Below are 17651 nucleotides of genomic sequence, written 5' to 3' on the forward strand. Positions count from 1 at the left end.
GGGGGGGGGGGGGGGGGGGGGGGGGGGGGGGGGGGGGGGGCCGGGGGAGCGTCGTGCTGACGGCAAAGGAGCCCAAGATGACGGGGCTGCTATAAATAGCTTCATGGAGGCTCCCACACCCGAGCTCCCCCTCCTGCTTTCCTACTGCTCTCCACTCTTCCTCCCCTAGCCATCTCCCAGCCGCTCACTATCCCATCCCTCTGTATTGTGTGGCCCGTCATCCGTTCCCTCAGCCCCCTTTACCTTCTGTTGTCTGGTGCAGTCTCTGCTTGTCCCCCCATCTCTGTTCCCATGCCCATCTTTCCCGCTGCTCCTCCTCATCTTCTCTCACCCTCTGTCTTTCTGCATTCGGCTTTGCCCCCACCTGCTCCCTCCTGCCCTACCTCCCCCTCTTCCCCAGACCCCATTTTCCAGCTCTTCCTTCTCACACAGCTTTCCCCTATTTCTTGTGATTTACCCTCCTTCTTTCTTCTGATTCTGAGAAAACTTGTCCTCTTCTTGGATTCATTAATTCTTTGAATCATTAAATGTTTTTTAGGTACTAGCTGTGTGCCAGGCCCAAACCAACATCTTCTTTTGTACTTTTGGTTCTTTACTTCTACTTTCCCCCCCTTATTTTGAGGCTCTGGTTTCAGCTAGAAGTCCCATCTAGAAGTGCCCCAGGCCCACCTGTTCTCTTTTTTTTCCTACCATGATCTATTTCTGGGTTGAGATATTTCCAGGTGTCCCCAGTCCTCACAGCCCCTTAGGTGTGAATCGGTGGGGTAGGGGCTTCTTAAAGGGTTCTGGCTTCTCTCACTTTGCTCATGTCTTTCCCCAAGGATAGGTCAGCTCTCTTTCTGTCTGTGTCTATATGGGAAGGGGGTTCAGAAGGCTCTTTCCCCAGGTATCTATCCTAGAGTTGGCCCCTGGGTGTATAAGAAGAGTGAGGCCCTGACCCTGTGGTCTGACCCTTCCCTGCCAGGGCCCGGCTGATGCAGAGCTTCAAGGAGTCACATTCACATGAGTCCTTGCTGAGCCCTAGCAGTGCGGCCGAGGCCTTGGAGCTCAACTTGGATGAAGATTCCATTATCAAGCCAGTGCATAGCTCCATCCTGGGCCAGGAGTTCTGTTTTGAGGTACTGAGTCTAGTGGGCTGGGGAGGGCAGGAATGATGGAGGGTGAGGGCACGGAGGCCTGGAGAAAGTGGCACAGGTGGGGATGGTAAGGAAACAGAAACCTCTGGGGCTGGGAGAGAGGAGGGTAGGCCAGGGGGAAGACATGGCGATGGGGTGTCGGGTGCTTAGGAGTCACCTCCCCTCTGGAGCCCCATCTCAACCGCCCACCCCTCTCAGGTAACAACGTCTTCAGGAACAAAATGTTTTGCCTGTCGTTCCGCGGCCGAAAGGGACAAATGGATCGAGAATCTACAACGGGCAGTAAAACCCAACAAGGTATCGGGAGTAAAGGAGACACAGACAGCATGGGCAAGGCAAAGGTCAAGCCACAGGGGAAGCTGGGGGCCTAGGGGGCAAGGTGAGCTAAAGGGAAGGGAGGCTTGGGGAGGAGGGGACCTGGATGAGCAGGAGGTGACCCCCACTTTTCTTTGAGTCCCCATTTCTTTTACCATTCTTTCTGCCTCATGGTCTGTTACCATAGAAGTCATAGATTTGGAGCATTGATCCACCTTCCCTGTGGTGCCCCACCAACACCCTGACAGCTGGACACCTAGCCCCTGCTTGCCACGGGAATGGGGTTTATATGGCAATTAGATGATCTCTAAAGTCCTTCTGGCTCAGAAATTCTACAAGTCTTTGTTCTTCCCAAGGCTTCTATTTCCTAGGAGAAATGCTCCCAGTTCCATCAGCTCTTCTCGAATCCCAGGTTCCAGTGAGCTCATAGTCCTGGCAACCCTCCTCTGGGGGAATCCCTTGTTTTTCATTGTCCAGAACTAGACCCAAGAGGCTGGATGCAGTCTGACCCATGCAGAGTCCAAACACTGTGTTCTCTTTATGCAGCAGTATCCCCTGAGCTTGACTAAGACCTTGTGGTCCGCTGCATCCCCCAGGCCCTTTCGCACTAACTCTGCATATAGCCTCACCCATCCCGTATTTATACAACCCGCTTTTTTTGTTTTTGCTATCAATCTCTGATTGTCTTTGGAGGGCTCCCCAGTTCTCCCCTTCAAATTCCATCTTATTATTTTTGGTTTATTCTTCGAGCTTTTGAAATTTTTCCTGATGCTGATTCTATGAGCCACCATCTGTATTAGTTGTCTAGGGCTGCTATAACAAATTACTACAAATTAGGTCACTTAAAATGAAAGAACTTTATTCTTCCACAGTTTAGGAAACCAAAAGTCCAAAATGAAGGTGCTGGCAGAACCTTACTCCCTCGGAAGCTCTAGGAAGAATCCTTCCCTGCCTCTTTTTGGTTTTTTTTCGTTTTTTCTTCCTTGCTTCCTGATAGCTCCTTGACTTTACAGCTGCATCTGTCCAATTTCTGCCTCTATGTGCCTCCGGTTTCTAAATCTCCCTCTGCATAGAGAAATGAGGCATTGGATTCTCTAATCCAGGATGAATACATCTTAATATGAGTAGATCAGCAAAGACCCTTTTTTCAATGAAGGCCACATTCACAAGTTCCAAGTGGACATGCATTTTGGAGGGGGGGACACTATTCAACCCGGTACACATCTTCTTGGCCTTATGATTGCTGTCTTAGAGACCCTGTCTCGTTTTCTCACTGCCTCTCCCCTTTTGGTGTCTCTGTCTCTCTCTCCCTTCCCCTTTATCCGCTGTGCCCACCCCACCACCCCAGGACAACAGCCGCCGGGTGGACAACGTGTTGAAGCTGTGGATCATAGAGGCTCGGGAGCTGCCCCCCAAGAAGCGGTACTACTGTGAGCTCTGCCTGGATGACATGCTGTATGCGCGCACCACCTCCAAGCCCCGCTCGGCCTCAGGGGACACCGTCTTCTGGGGCGAGCACTTCGAGTTTAACAACCTGCCGGCTGTCCGCGCCCTGCGGCTACATCTGTACCGTGACTCAGACAAAAAGCGCAAGAAGGACAAGGCGGGCTATGTCGGCCTGGTGACTGTGCCTGTGGCCACCCTCGCTGGGCGCCACTTCACAGAGCAGTGGTACCCTGTCACCCTGCCGACGGGCAGCGGGGGCTCCGGGGGCATGGGGGGCTCAGGAGGGGGCGGGGGCTCGGGGAGTGGCTCAGGGGGCAAGGGCAAAGGAGGTTGCCCGGCTGTGCGACTGAAAGCGCGTTACCAGACAATGAGTATCCTGCCCATGGAGCTGTATAAGGAGTTTGCAGAGTATGTCACCAACCATTATCGGATGCTGTGTGCCGTACTGGAGCCCGCCCTGAATGTCAAGGGCAAGGAGGAGGTGGCCAGTGCACTGGTTCACATTCTGCAGAGTACGGGCAAGGCCAAGGTGAGTGCTGTGCCCTCAGGAACAGGTGACCTGGGAGTGGGCACTTGCTGGGGAGGGCGGGATAGTAAGGATAGGGCACTCTGTCTTCAGAATGAGCTTGGGTTGTACAGAGGCTGACCCTTGGATTTTCCCGGGCCTCAGGACTTCCTTTCAGACATGGCCATGTCTGAGGTGGACCGGTTCATGGAACGGGAGCACCTCATATTCCGCGAGAACACGCTTGCCACTAAAGCCATAGAAGAGTACATGAGACTGATTGGTCAGAAATACCTCAAGGATGCCATTGGTATGGCCCACCCTCAGGTCTTCTTCCTAAACCTACCAGATGCGCATCCCAACCCTAAACCTGGCTACTCCAGACCCCAAGTCACCCTTCCTCAGCTTGATGCTTCCAAGCCTAGAGTCCCCGGACTCCAGCCTCCAACCATGGGATTCCGAGATTCCCCAACCCAGGCAGCCCCCCTCCTTGCCCTTGGCAAGTGTGCCCACCCTCTGTTGTGCCCCCACCCCAGGGGAATTCATCCGTGCTCTGTATGAGTCTGAGGAGAACTGCGAGGTGGACCCCATCAAGTGCACGGCGTCCAGCCTGGCAGAGCACCAGGCCAACCTACGGATGTGCTGTGAGTTGGCCCTGTGCAAGGTGGTCAACTCCCACTGGTGAGACTGGGAACGCTGGGTGGGGGCCGGGTCTGGGGTCGTGTGTTCATCTGTTCATCCATCTGTCCATCCGCAAAGAGGACTGAGTACTGGTTATGGGCAAAGTGGTGTGCTGGGGGCTGTAAAGCAGACAGAGAGGAATGAGGCCTGGCCCTGCCCTGAGAGGGCCTCACCCAGAATGAATAGGGACAGAGTAGATAACACGGAAAGCCACAGAACAGCTGTAGTATGTGTGAAGTGCCACAGGGAAGGCTTCATGGAGGAGGTGTCCCCCGGGGCTGGGCTTTGAAGACTGGGTTGGGTTCTGATAATGTGGATATGGTGGGCAAAGGAGACATTGCAGGAGAAGGCTGTAGGACGGGCACATGCGTGAAGGTGAGCGGCCCAGGAGCTTTCCGGGGCCAGCAGTTAGCTCAGGTTTAATGGAACCCGTGGCTCCTAATGGAGAGTGGAAGAAGAGGTCCGGACAGGGGGGATGGAGTTAAAATCTGGAAGTCCTCAGCTGCCAGGCTAAGGAGATTGAGTTCACTGGTAGGTCATGGGATGCCATTAGTGGTGCTGGTGCCAAGAAGTATCACGAATGAGAAGATTAATCCTTAAGTGGTGTGGAGTGTGGGGAGTGACTGGAGTAGGGAGAGCGAAGTGCAGGCTAGTTGGAGGTGATTGTTGTTGGATGACATGCAGATCAGGATGGTGGCAGGGAGGGGAAAGGGGGCCCACTGTGAAGGCCCCTCTGAGGAAGGGATCAGCTGGAGTTGTCAACTGACTGGGAAGAAGAGAGCTTGTCTGTGGGGAGTCAAGGATGACTCAAGAGGCCATGAGGCTGGTGTTTGAGACCTGTGGCCTCATTGACAGAACCAGGGAAGTCAGGAGGAGGAGCTCATTGGAGGTGTGGGGGCGATGGTGAGCTCTGTTTTACACTACACGAGTCAGTTTAAGGTGTCAATGGGACACTGAAGTGGAACGGGGAGGTGGGGGAGTGAGCGCTGAGCCATTGCAGGGAGTGGGGATCATGCAGGGGCACCTTCATCCCCATTTCCCTGGAATCCAGAAGAGTTGGGGGGTCCGAGCTCCCTGTACCTCAAGTGACCCTCCATCTCTCTCCCATCTCTGTCTCTCCCTGGTGTCTGTTTTTCTTCTACTCCTCTCCTTGTCTCTCTCATACACCCTCCGTCCCTCTCCTGCATGTCTCTCTCCCCTCACCCTCTCTCCCCCTCCATTTCTCTCTCCCTGATCTGTTTCCTCTGCCATAGGCCTCTTCTTCCAGCAGCCTCCCGTCTTCCTGCTGCAGTCCTTCCCTCCCTGTCTCTCCCCGACTCTGTTTCCACACCCTCACCTCCTACCACCCCCCTCAGCATGTTCCCTGGAAGCTGAGGGTCTCTGGGGCTCAGTCCCGGTCTCTCTCTTTCTTTCTCTCTCTCTCTGTCTCCCTACCCCTTTCCCTCAGCGTGTTCCCGAGGGAGCTGAAGGAGGTGTTTGCATCTTGGCGACTGCGCTGCGCAGAGCGGGGCCGGGAGGACATCGCTGACAGGCTGATCAGCGCCTCGCTCTTCTTGCGCTTCCTCTGCCCAGCCATTATGTCGCCCAGTCTCTTTGGGCTCATGCAGGAGTACCCAGATGAGCAGACCTCACGAACCCTAACCCTCATCGCCAAGGTCATCCAAAACCTGGCCAACTTTTCCAAGTGAGGGAGGCCTCAGGCAGGGGTAGGGTGGGGCTGGGGGTGGGCAGGAAGGGTCTCCCGAGTCCCCCAGAGACCCTGAGATGGGTGGGAGTGAGGCCTTCTGTGTGTGTGACCTCTACCTTCTGGATGCCTTGGCCAGGTTTACCTCAAAGGAGGACTTTCTGGGATTCATGAATGAGTTTCTGGAGCTGGAGTGGGGTTCCATGCAGCAGTTCCTGTATGAGATCTCCAACCTGGACACGCTGACCAACAGTAGTAGCTTTGAGGGTTACATCGACTTGGGCCGAGAGCTCTCCACACTCCATGCCCTGCTCTGGGAGGTGCTGCCCCAGCTCAGTAAGGTCAGCAGATGCCCCTCTGCCCCCTCCCCAATGTCTCCAGAGGCTCCAGTGGCCTGAGAGACCACCCCCTGCACAGATTTTTTTCCCTTCCCTGTCCCCAGATGTGTCTCTACCACTCCCCCAGTTCAGACATCCTTCCCCCCGCCCCCCACACCCTCTGGGGCCCTCTTAGAGCTGGGTGCTTAGCCCCCAGGTAACAGCCTCATCCTTCCAGGAAGCCCTCCTGAAGCTGGGCCCACTGCCCCGGCTCCTCAATGACATCAGTACAGCTCTGAGGAACCCCAACATCCAAAGGCAGCCAAGCCGTCAGAGTGAGCGGCCCCGGCCTCAGCCTGTGGTGCTGCGGGGCCCATCGGCTGAGATGCAGGGCTACATGATGCGGGACCTCAACAGGTGAGTACCTGGGACCCCACACCTTTGCCCTAGGAGCCCCTACTTTTCTGTTCCGGATACGCTTCACTGGGCCCCAGTGCATCTCTCTAGGGCTTGAAAGAAAGGAACAAGAGGCAGGCTCTCAGAGAAAATGGTAAAGAGACAGGTTAGGTGGAGAGCTCTTTAAGGCCAGAGGGAGCAGGAATCTCCCAGCCCTGGGAAGAGTGACGGGGCTCCTCCGGCTCCAGCTTGTTGTAAGCCTGGGGCTTCCTGCTGCTAGCTCTGATTTGCCTAGTCCCTCCGCCTGCCCATGCCTGTCCCAGAGCCGAGGTGCTGCCAGACATGTTGGATCAGCCATGTACTATCCAAACATTGAACGATCTGTACTGGTTGGTAAATAAGCACTATCCCAGCCCCCCACCAGAACCGAGCAGACCTCGGTCACGATCCAGCACTGGAGAAGTAACATGGGGACCCTAGCAGGGCCTCCTGAGACCCAACATCCATTCCAATGTGGCGGCCTCAGCTGCTGCTTATTCTGCTGACCACCCTGCTTGTCCCTCCGCCCTGGTCTCCCTCCATGATGCCATACCCATTCCACCATTCCCACCTCTTGTTCCATGCGTCCACGCCTTCTGCCCACCTCTCTCCTTCTGTCTGTCTGTGCTCGCCCCTCTTCCCATCTCTCTCCAGCTCCATCGACCTACAGTCCTTCATGGCTCGAGGCCTCAACAGGTGAGGGGCTCTCCCCTCCCCCGCCCCCTCTCCTCTCCTCTCTGCTCCCCCCCACCCACTCCAGTGGCCTTCACCTTTCTCCTCTCCTCTTCTCCTCCATGCACCCTCATCAACTCCATATCTGCCCGGACCTGCCCCTCATCCCTCCTCTTGGTGCCCCCATCTCCCCTCCTCTAGGCCTCACTCCCTTCCTGGAGGGACCTTTTCCTTTCCTTTTTCCCATGTATCCCCTTCCCATGCTCCCTGCCGGCCCTCTCCAGAGCTGCCACCACCAGCTCCCCGCCCTTCCCTGCGGGTCCCACTTCTCACCCCAAGGCCTGTGCCAGACCACAGCAGGCTCAGTTGCCAGTGGCCGTGGCCTCACCTCCTGCTCGTATGCCCCTTTCCCTTCCCGCAGCTCTATGGACATGGCTCGCCTCCCTTCCCCAACCAAGGAAAAGCCACCCCCGCCACCCCCTGGTGGGGGTAAAGACCTGTTCTATGTAAGCCGTCCACCCCTGGCCCGGTCCTCGCCAGCATACTGCACAAGCAGCTCGGACATCACAGAGCCAGAGCAGAAGATGCTGAGCGTCAACAAGAGTGTCTCCATGCTGGATTTGCAGGGTGACGGGCCCGGCGGCCGCCTCAACAGCAGCAGTGTGTCCAACCTGGCGGCCGTTGGGGACCTGCTGCACTCAAGCCAGGCTTCCCTGACTGCAGCCTTGGGGCTGCGGCCTGCACCCGCTGGACGCCTCTCCCAGGGGAGTGGCTCGTCCATTACAGCAGCTGGCATGCGCCTCAGCCAGATGGGTGTCACCACGGACGGTGTCCCTGCCCAGCAACTGCGCATCCCCCTCTCCTTCCAGAACCCTCTCTTCCACATGGCTGCTGATGGGCCAGGCCCCCCAGGGGGCCACGGAGGGGGTGGTGGTCACGGCCCACCTTCCTCCCATCACCACCATCACCACCATCACCACCACCGAGGTGGAGAGCCTCCCGGGGACACCTTTGCCCCGTTCCATGGCTATAGCAAGAGTGAGGATCTCTCCTCAGGGGTCCCCAAGCCCCCTGCCGCTTCCATCCTTCACAGCCACAGCTACAGTGATGAGTTTGGACCCTCTGGCACTGACTTCACCCGTCGGCAGCTCTCACTCCAGGACAACCTGCAGCACATGCTGTCCCCTCCTCAGATCACCATTGGTCCCCAGAGGCCTGCCCCCTCAGGGCCCGGAGGTGGGAGCGGCGGTGGGGGCAGTGGTGGGGGTGGCGGGGGCCAACCGCCTCCATTGCAGAGGGGCAAGTCTCAGCAGTTGACGGTCAGCGCTGCCCAGAAACCCCGGCCATCCAGTGGGAATCTGTTGCAGTCACCGGAGCCGAGCTATGGCCCCGCCCGTCCGCGGCAACAGAGCCTCAGCAAAGAGGGCAGCATTGGGGGCAGCGGGGGCAGCGGTGGCGGAGGGGGTGGGGGGCTCAAGCCCTCCATCACCAAGCAGGTATGTGAGGGTGGGAGGAAGGCCAAATGGGTGAGGAATAGGGAGGGAAGGAGGAAGTGGGTTGGGGAGGTGGGGGCAGCATAGTCTGGGGTTTGAAATTATAGTGTTCTCACCTCCTTTCATTCATTAAACAAATTGTATATAGAGTCCCTGCTACGTGCCATGTCCTGTTCTAGGCACTGTGGGTTTGACAGTGAACGCCACACAAACCCTGCCCTGGTGGAGTTCGCCTCTCCAGAGGGGAGACATGATAAATAAATAGCATTCACAAGGGCATCAACACTAGAGCAGGGGAACAAGACTGGGATGGTCATCTCCTTTGGCAGCACTCTCTCCTCCTAAATGCACCCTGCCTTCTCCCACCTTTCCTCTCTCTTCACCTCCACCTTGCCCCATCCCAGCATTCTCAGGCGCCATCCACGCTGAACCCCACCATGCCAGCGTCCGAGCGGACGGTGGCCTGGGTCTCCAACATGCCTCACCTGTCAGCTGACATTGAGAGTGCCCACATCGAGCGAGAAGAGTACAAGCTCAAGGAGTACTCTAAGTCGATGGATGAGAGCCGACTGGACAGGGTACGCTGGGCCCCTGACCTTCCTGTTACCCACAGGGGAAGCCTCTAGACGCTTTTCAGGGAAGCACCAGGGGTCAAGTAGTTACAGTAGAAAGAAGAAGAGACAAAGACCTGATCCCCTTTCTTGAGAAGGCTTCAATCTTCTAGGGGAGGCTGGGCACACACAGTCTGTTGGAAAGCCAACTTCCAACTTTATTTTGTGGCTTCTATGCATCATAGACAGTTTGCAGAGAAATATTTTATGTTATAGCTTATTTCCGTGTTCCTCCCCAGGGAGAACATAAGCCCTGGCTCCTATGACTACTCAGGAAAGGGAGGGCTGCTCTACCAGCAGTGTGAACTGCTAAATTGGGTGGGGGGCAGAGGGGTTGCAGTTGTACTACAAATGATGTCTAGCTTACCCAGTCATCGTCCCACCGGCATAGGTGACAGAGGGTCGGTGTTGGAAAAGTGGTGTGTATTGGCCCATGTGTCGAAAGACCAGACTCTCAGCTGGTGGTGACCCAGAGCAAAAGACAGCAAGAGCTCAGGGACACACACAGATAACTTAGCAGAAAGTTCCTTGGGGAAGCTGTCGCTACAAGGACTCTGAAGAAGAGGGTGGCTGTAGGATTAGCTTAATGTAAAGACTGTAGGGCCCCAACTTGGGGGGAGCAGAGAGAGGTTTCTTGGGAGCTGTGGTCTTTGAGCATAGGAAAATGTTGGGACTGATCTAGATGGACTTGGTGTAGCAAGTTCCCTGAGAGAAGTAGGCCCTAATGCCCCAAGGTAGCCACCTTAGGTAATAAATAACATCTCTCTTTTGTGTCTAGAATGGGTTTGATTATGTATGTGTCCTCCTTGGAGAATGAGCAAATACTCTCTCAAACCATTTTTTCTGTTCTATGGCTCAGATGAGCTATTTTTGTTGAGGAAGGCTCTAGACTAGGACCGTCCAGTAGAATTTTCTGCAGTAATGAGAAATGTTCTATGATCTGCACTGTCCAGTATGATAACCACTGGCCACATGTGATGTAATTGAGGAATTAAATGTTTAGTTTTATTTACATTTTAAATAGCCATACATAGCTAGCGGCTACTGTATTGGATAGCACACAGCTCTAGACTCTAGAGCCAATAGGGCAGGTAAAATGACTCTCTTGTGCCCTTCTAGCCCCAGAATTCCGGGATCATTATCAACAGAGAGGCAGTCCTACATTCTCAGCCTGGACTTGTTTGAAGCCCAGACCCGTGATCCCACATAGCTTCTCCTTATCCGATGTCTTTTCTTCCTGGGTCTCCCCCATGTGATCTGGTTGGATTGAGGAATCACCTTAATCTTTCATTTCTGGGTACGGTCACTCAAGGTGTGTCCTTGAGTCTGTCTAGGTTCTTATGTGGTCCTCATGTGTCCAGATTTACATGTGAGGGTAGGTATATACTTCTCAGGGTATGGGAGCATATGACCTTGGTCCATTTTAAAGGAGCCTTAGTTAGCTCCATAGAACGTCAAACGCCACCGTGTCTGGTATGATCAGCAGGCAGGGAAAGGGCTGCAGAAGGCAGTTGGGATGTCCCTCACCATGCAGTGGCTGCATGGTAGTCAAGGACAGAGACTGGGTGGTGGGGTTAGGGTGAGGCACCCCTCACAGTGCGGGGTCGTGTGCCCGGCGGGCAGGTGAAGGAGTATGAGGAGGAGATCCACTCACTGAAGGAGCGGCTGCACATGTCCAACCGGAAGCTAGAAGAGTATGAGCGGAGGCTGCTGTCCCAGGAAGAGCAGACCAGCAAAATCTTGATGCAGTATCAGGCCCGACTGGAGCAGAGCGAGAAGAGGCTAAGGCAGCAACAGGTGGAGAAGGATTCGCAGATCAAAAGCATCATTGGCAGGTGAGGGGCGGCCTGGGGAGGGGTAGCAAGGGAGAGCCTGAGGCTGAAGAGAGCCAGTGAGCTTCCCCTCCAGCTTCCAGCCCCAAACTCAGGACACCATGAGGAAAGCCCACGACCCTGCTCCCAGAGATTGCCACTCACTCACCAATCACCAAATGGGGAGAAATTTCTTGCTTAATGCATAAATGTTCTCTCCTGATAGAGTAACTTCTGAAGGCCTTGAAAAATGTGCCTGTTACTGTCCATCACTATGTGTCTGGCCCCAGCCTAGGCTGGGACTCCCCACTGGTTATTCTCAATCCAGCCTGTGATGTTCTCCCCAAAACCAAGCAGAGATTCCCTAGCCAGAGTAGGCCCTAGCCATCCCTATCCTCGGTAAACCCTCTCCAGCCCTGAAAAGATGTTCTGTTAGAAAGTGAATGACCCTTCTTTTAGCGTGTGAACATTTTCAACTGCTCTGCCAAGCCCTGGCCTCCAAAGAAGGTGTCTCAGCAAGGGGGTCAGCTATCCTGAGAAGTGGATGGGACCCCAGGCCCCACTCTAACCAGAGCCAGTCCCGTTTTGGTCCACTCTGAATGTAGCTTTGAGTAAGATTAATTAGAAGAAAAAGGCTTGACTTGAAACTTATTTTGAAACCCTGCTCTAATGGATATCCTTGCTGAGAAATCACCTTGAGAATTTTCATCAAAGGCAGGGAGGTGGTGGGAATGATGACTGTAGAGACCCCTCTTGGGCTAGGGGGCATCCCAGGGGAGGCACTGGAGGTATCCTAGGTTCAGTCAGGTAGAATGGGACATGGAAGCCAGGCCTTCAGCCACAGAGGGGCTGTGGGAGGGCACTGTCCTGAATGGGAAGATGTAGGGCTTAGGGGGTGTCTGGGTGGTAGAGGTCTTTGAGGCCCAGAAAGTGGTCCTTAGCAGGGAAATGTGAGGATCCCTGAGAGGAAGGTTAACACAGGGAGTCTTTTGGGTTGTAACAATGGAAGGATTCTGAGGGCAGAGGAGAAGGACGCCCGAGGCTTTTCCAGAGAACTACAGGGGTTCCCCAGGATCAGGAGTTCCACCGGCAGGCTCCAAGCCCGTGCCCGCCACTAACCCCACTGAAGCCCGTCCCTTCAGGCTGATGCTGGTGGAGGAGGAGCTGCGCCGGGACCACCCCGCCATGCCTGAGCCGCTGCCCGAACCCAAGAAGAGGCTGCTCGACGCTCAGGTGGAAATTACAATGTCATTTATCTTCTCCGTGTCCCATCCCCATCCATCCCACTGTCCTTCGTGCACTCACTGCACCAGCCACCCAGCCCCATTTCCATCTGTCTCCCACTGTCCTCTGTTTGTCCACTGGCTGCTTCTGGCAGCCCCCCCAGTGACCCCATCTTCATCCCATCGTCTGTGCCTTTGTCACTCCTGGCAGTGTCAGCCCCACCCCTGTGCCTTCCTGCCCCATGTTTCCCACTCCTGTCTGGGTCTTGGAACATCCACCAGAACCTCAGTCTCTCTGCCCCCGGACCCCACCCAGTTCCCGGCACCCCTGCCCCATCTTGTGCCTGCTCCTGTTCACATCAGGGAGTTCAGCTTCCTGAGCTCTCCTTGAGCCAGAAGGGCTAGAGGCTGTAGTTTGCTGGAACAGAGTATGAGTTCTAGCTTCTCAGGCTCTGAATGGCCCCCATCACCTCTATTCTCTTCGCTTCTCAATTTTCCTGTCTCCTGGGCAGCTTCTGAATAGCTTCCTCTTCTGACTCTTTAGCTCTTGAAGGCCCCTCCCACCCCATAAACTCTCCTTTCTTCGGTATTTAAATGCAGTGAAGGCCTCTGGCCTGTCCCTCTGTTCCTCACACCTATCCAGCTCTCCAGCTCCCTGCTGCCCTCCCTCTCTTCTCAGCCAGCTTTTGGGACCTCCCTCCTGCACCCTTACCCCTTGCTCTCCCCAATTCTGCTCACTTTCCCACCCATGCTCCTCCTTCCTCTGCTCTGACCGCCAGGCTTCCCCACCACTACCACTAAGGCTCCTGACCCCATGACCCCACTCTCTCCCCCTGCAGCTCCTCATCAGGTAATTCTCCTGGTTCCGCTTTGACCACGGGCGGAGGACACAGGGGGAGGTGACTCCGGACCACTGCAGGTTGGTCGTGAAGCCCACTCCCCTCCGACTCTCTGGAGCCTCTCCCCACCGCTCCCCCCCCATTGCTGCTCTCCACACCCGAGAACCTCCACAGACCTACCATCCTGACACCTTCTGCACAGACCCATTTCCAAGCCACTGCCCAGAGAAGCACTTCTTGCTGCTCCCGGAACTGTTCAGTGACACCCTGCCAACACCAAGCATTTTACCCTGGACAGGCCCAGCACAACCCCACATCTCCTTCGATAGAACCCACTACCCAGCCTCCTCTTAGTCCTCTTCCTCTGCCTCTCCAGTGTATGTCTGTCACCCCCCATTTCACCAGAGCGTCCTTGGGAGTTGGGACGTTGGGGGTGGGGCTTGTTAAGGGGTGGCTGTGATGATGGGTTGGGGGACCCTGGCTAGAGGGGCTGTGCTGACTGCAGCAGGTAGGTGGGGTTTCCTCTTCCTTCCCTAACCTTGGTTCTCCACGCCTCCTTCCACCCCTCACCGGTTCCTCTCTTCCTCTTCCCTTACATCTGAAGTAGAAGGCATCTGCAGCTCCTGTTGGGCCCCACTGGGTGGTAATTAAGGGTAAGCTAACTCAGGAAGACTTTGGGAGGGGGCACTGGAAAGAATGCTCTTCAGGATGTCAGGATATTAGGCAGGGTGAGTGGAACAAGAAGAAACAAAAAAAGGAGGCTTGACAGATGTTAGGACACAGACTGGCCCATGTGGCGTGGGAGTTGGAAGTGGGGTGAGCCGTCTTCCTAGATAAGATCATGGGCTCAGTAGCCATGTGGATTCCCAGGCAGAGATGCCAGGAACAGCATGTTAAGTAATCTCTCTATTCTTCTTGTCAGAGCTCACTCCCCCTCTCCCGCCACCCAGTGGCCTTGCTGTATGCACAGTCCTACCTAAAAACCAGTAAATGTGAATCTGTCAGCCACTGACATCATTTCTGAGGTGCTTTCTTTTCTGTGGGACTGATCTGCAGTGGGCAGTGGCTCCTCACATTGTAATTTTAACTCTCTGCCTGCCCAGCCTCTCTGTCAAAGTAGTTAGTGATCTGTAAACAGATGCTGAAAGGCACCAGGGGACCTCACCATTTAAAGGACTCCTGCAGTGAATTCTTTTGTAAAATGAATAATGGTACCCTCATTTATCTACTTTCTAAATTTGGGTCCATGGGGGTGTAGGGGGCATGCCTATGTTCTGTTGCCAGCAGACAAGCAGAGAGGAGGGAATCTGAGGTTCCCTTCCCCTGCTCTCCTGCCATACTCAGGATCCCCTACCATACGTAATTTCCTCTCTCCCGCTGACTTGGGGAAAGTGTACGAGATGCTCAGCAAGCTAAGGGGGAGGCTTTGCTTAAGGCTGGGGTTTTGGTGACCTTCTGAGAGGTGAGTTCTTTGATTTGGAAGGGAGAGCTGATCTGGGAGCCTCTACTTGGAATGTTTTTGTATCCCACAGAGATATGGTTACACATAACAGGCCTAAATGCCCCGTGGCCCAGGAAATAACTTGGACACTTTTTAAATCACTTTTAGGTATGGGTCCCTCTGCAATGCATTCATTGGCTTAAAAATTAATTTTGTGCCTGTATTTTAAAAAGCCAAGTGAGCGACCAGAAGTGTAGTAGAGGTGGCTTCCTTCTCTCCCAGCAGAGGAACAGAAGCCAGAGCTGAGGGCAGGAGGCAGGAGCTAGCTGGTCCAGGGGTGGGAGTAGGGTCTGGTACCCCTCTCCCTCTAACCGCGATCCCAGGGAGAGGGATTGAAAGGAACATGGGGGTGGAAAGGAATGAAGCAGTTCTGCTTCCTGGGGACACAGAGATGGAGGCATGCTGTGCCTCTGCAGACACTCCTAGTCATTTCTGCCCTTAGCACGAGACAGGCAGCCCTCCCCCAGTGTTTTTACCATCACCCATCACTTCCCTGAATCCATCGCCCCCCACCGCCCAGTACAGTTAAACCTAATTTGGAAAGTTATATTCGAGAAGATGACCACTCTGAACAAGTGACAAAACTGAACAGCAGTGTCTATTTAATGAAATGCATGTCTTCAAAATACGTACAGTAAGTAGGACTCGATGAACAAGGCTTTTCCACTGGAGGCCCTCAGGGAGCATGCGTTAATGAATAGATAGGATTCAAAAGTCTGTTGGCTGGTACCCTCCTACAGACACGTTTCCACTATTAATTTGCTTAGTACACCCTTTTTTCAGAGCTAAAGGAAAACGCAAGCCCAGTTTTTGTTCAAATTATGAAAAAAGTCCAAATCCATGGGGGTTTGGATTAATGAGGTTTTGCTGTACTGCCTCCCCTTGTTCCCTCAACACAAAGTTCCTACCTCAGATTGGGGGTGGGCTGGGAGGGGGTTCCACGAGGAGGAGGGAGGCTGGGTAGGGGAAGATACAGGGGGTTAGGCCGGGGGTAAGATAGGAACTTGTTTCTTTTGAACTGGTTTCCTGGTATGACTCCCTGGGTTGAAGGCCCATTAGGAGTCAGGGGGTGAGATTCTCTTCTCCCTGATCCCAGAAGATGTAACTTCTACTGCAGGTGAGAAAAAAATAGGAGGATGGGGGTGGGGGGTTGTCCTGGGGGCAGGGAGGGGGACATGGTTTATGGAGTGGGCTGGTTATGGCGGGGGGCCCATGGCTAAGGGGGCTGGCACCCAGGCCCCCGCGAAGCGTCTCAATAAGTCCGCGCTCTCCTCTTTGGTGTCTTGCAGGAGAGGCAGCTTCCCCCCTTGGGTCCAACAAACCCGCGTGTGACGCTGGCCCCACCTTGGAACGGCCTGGCCCCCCCAGCACCGCCCCCCCCACCCCGGCTGCAGATCACCGAGAACGGCGAGTTCCGAAACACCGCAGACCACTAGCCCACCCAGCATCACAGACCTTCTCCCTCCCCATGCACCCCACCCTGGAATAGCACCCACCACCAGGACTGGATGTCGCCGAGGGACAGTGGGATTGCCTCCCTGAATGCCTCCTTGGGGGGCACCAATCCCCCACCCCCACTGCACCATTTCCAGGGGGGAAGAGTGCGGACCCTTAGCTGTCCCCTTTTCCTTCCTGTTGGGGTGCCGCCCCCTGTGACCCCCAGGGACCCTTGCCCCAGGACACCACCTACCCCACACAGACCCCTTCACTCTGGGGTGCTATCCCCATCCTCTGCCTCATCGTTCCCCTGAGCACTGGGGGACAGACCCTCACCCCCACCCTGGGGGTGTGGCACCTCCAAACTTTCAACTTCAGGGTGATTTTTTAGCAGTAACCAGAGCTGACAATCTAACTCCCCTCCACCGCCCCATTTTGGCCTCCCCTGTCCCCTTTGTTATGGGGAGGGGACCCCGGGTGAGGGGGCCCTATTACCCCTTGATTTCTCAGGAGCGTCTGGGGGGGCTCAGCACGCACAAACTCCTTCTCCTACTACTCTTAAATTTACTCCCTCCCCACCCAGAACCCAGATGGGGTGGAGGGGCCACCGGGGCAGGGAGGGGGCGGCAAGGGGGGAACGGGAGTTGTCTCCCCTTCCTCCCACACCTGATCTGCTCTTGGCTGGTCCCAGAGCGGGGTGAGGGGGCTTATGCCCCCCCCTCCCCCAGTGTGTTGGGTGGGGTGGAATTGAAGTTAGGGTGAGGGGTTAGGGTCTAGGAGGATGTGTGTGTTAGGGAGGATAGACTAGTTGATCTGCCCTACCCTGATACACACAGCCCCCCTCGCTCCTCCCCTCTCTCTTCTAGGTCTCTACTTCCAGGGGGAGGGGGGAACTTACTCTAGGAAAAGCCATGTCTCTCTCCCCCAGGGTGGGGGGACCTGTGTTGGAGGAGGGGTGTTGGGGGCCCCCTTCCATGACTCTGTCCCCCCGGGGGAGGTAGGACAGGGCTGGGCTTCCCTCTCATCCTCCCCCCTCCCCAATCTCCCTCCACCTCCCTCCCTCCCGCCAGCTCCACAATTTTTCGGTGTTTCTCTGTACATAGCTCTCTGGCGGGATAGGGGAGGTAGGATGGATGGGGTTTAGGGTGGGTAGGTCATGGGAGGGGAGAAGCCCCTCCGTGGCACCCCCTCTTTCCTGACTGCTGTCCCCTACCCAGCCTTGCCCCCTCATCCCTTCTTGCGTTTGGTATTGAGACTCTTTCCAGACTTCACCCTTCTTTCTTTTGTATGGACAGTTCCTCTTCAGTCCCATCCCCCTACACACATACACCCAGCCGGGGCCAAATTTATACTTATATAAAAGTTGTAAATATGTGAAATTTTATCCCTGTGCCCTTTCCTTGCTTTCCCAACTTCAGACCCTACCCCTGGACCCCCTTTCCTCCTCTCTTTGGCTGTTGTAATTATCTGGGGTTTGTACTGTACATATCGGGGGTGTGTGTGTGTGGGCTGGGGGCAACCCCTCTGTACAGAGCTTCCTGGCCC

At 55.3% G+C, this 17651-nt stretch overlaps 1 protein-coding gene across 1 annotated transcript in view; it reads left to right on the plus strand.

The window, feature by feature from the left end:
* Window positions 1-13249, plus strand: part of SYNGAP1 (synaptic Ras GTPase activating protein 1) — a 26640-nt gene extending 13391 nt beyond the window's left edge. Inside the window, exons 6-19 of the mRNA XM_034991531.1 lie at window positions 965-1118; window positions 1335-1433; window positions 2800-3426; window positions 3568-3712; window positions 3939-4083; window positions 5531-5767; window positions 5907-6108; window positions 6323-6501; window positions 7174-7215; window positions 7613-8687; window positions 9089-9262; window positions 10925-11130; window positions 12236-12339; window positions 13169-13249. Coding sequence (XP_034847422.1) covers window positions 965-1118; window positions 1335-1433; window positions 2800-3426; window positions 3568-3712; window positions 3939-4083; window positions 5531-5767; window positions 5907-6108; window positions 6323-6501; window positions 7174-7215; window positions 7613-8687; window positions 9089-9262; window positions 10925-11130; window positions 12236-12299 — 3349 coding nt within the window. The 3' untranslated portion in view covers window positions 12300-12339; window positions 13169-13249. The remainder of the gene's footprint in view (window positions 1-964; window positions 1119-1334; window positions 1434-2799; window positions 3427-3567; window positions 3713-3938; window positions 4084-5530; window positions 5768-5906; window positions 6109-6322; window positions 6502-7173; window positions 7216-7612; window positions 8688-9088; window positions 9263-10924; window positions 11131-12235; window positions 12340-13168) is intronic.
* The last annotated feature ends 4402 nt before the right edge of the window (window positions 13250-17651 follow it).

This window comes from Mirounga leonina, unplaced genomic scaffold (assembly GCF_011800145.1).
Source record: "Mirounga leonina isolate KUSES-001 unplaced genomic scaffold, KU_Mleo_1.0 Mir_53, whole genome shotgun sequence".
In the NCBI taxonomy this organism is placed as follows: Eukaryota; Metazoa; Chordata; class Mammalia; order Carnivora; family Phocidae; genus Mirounga; species Mirounga leonina.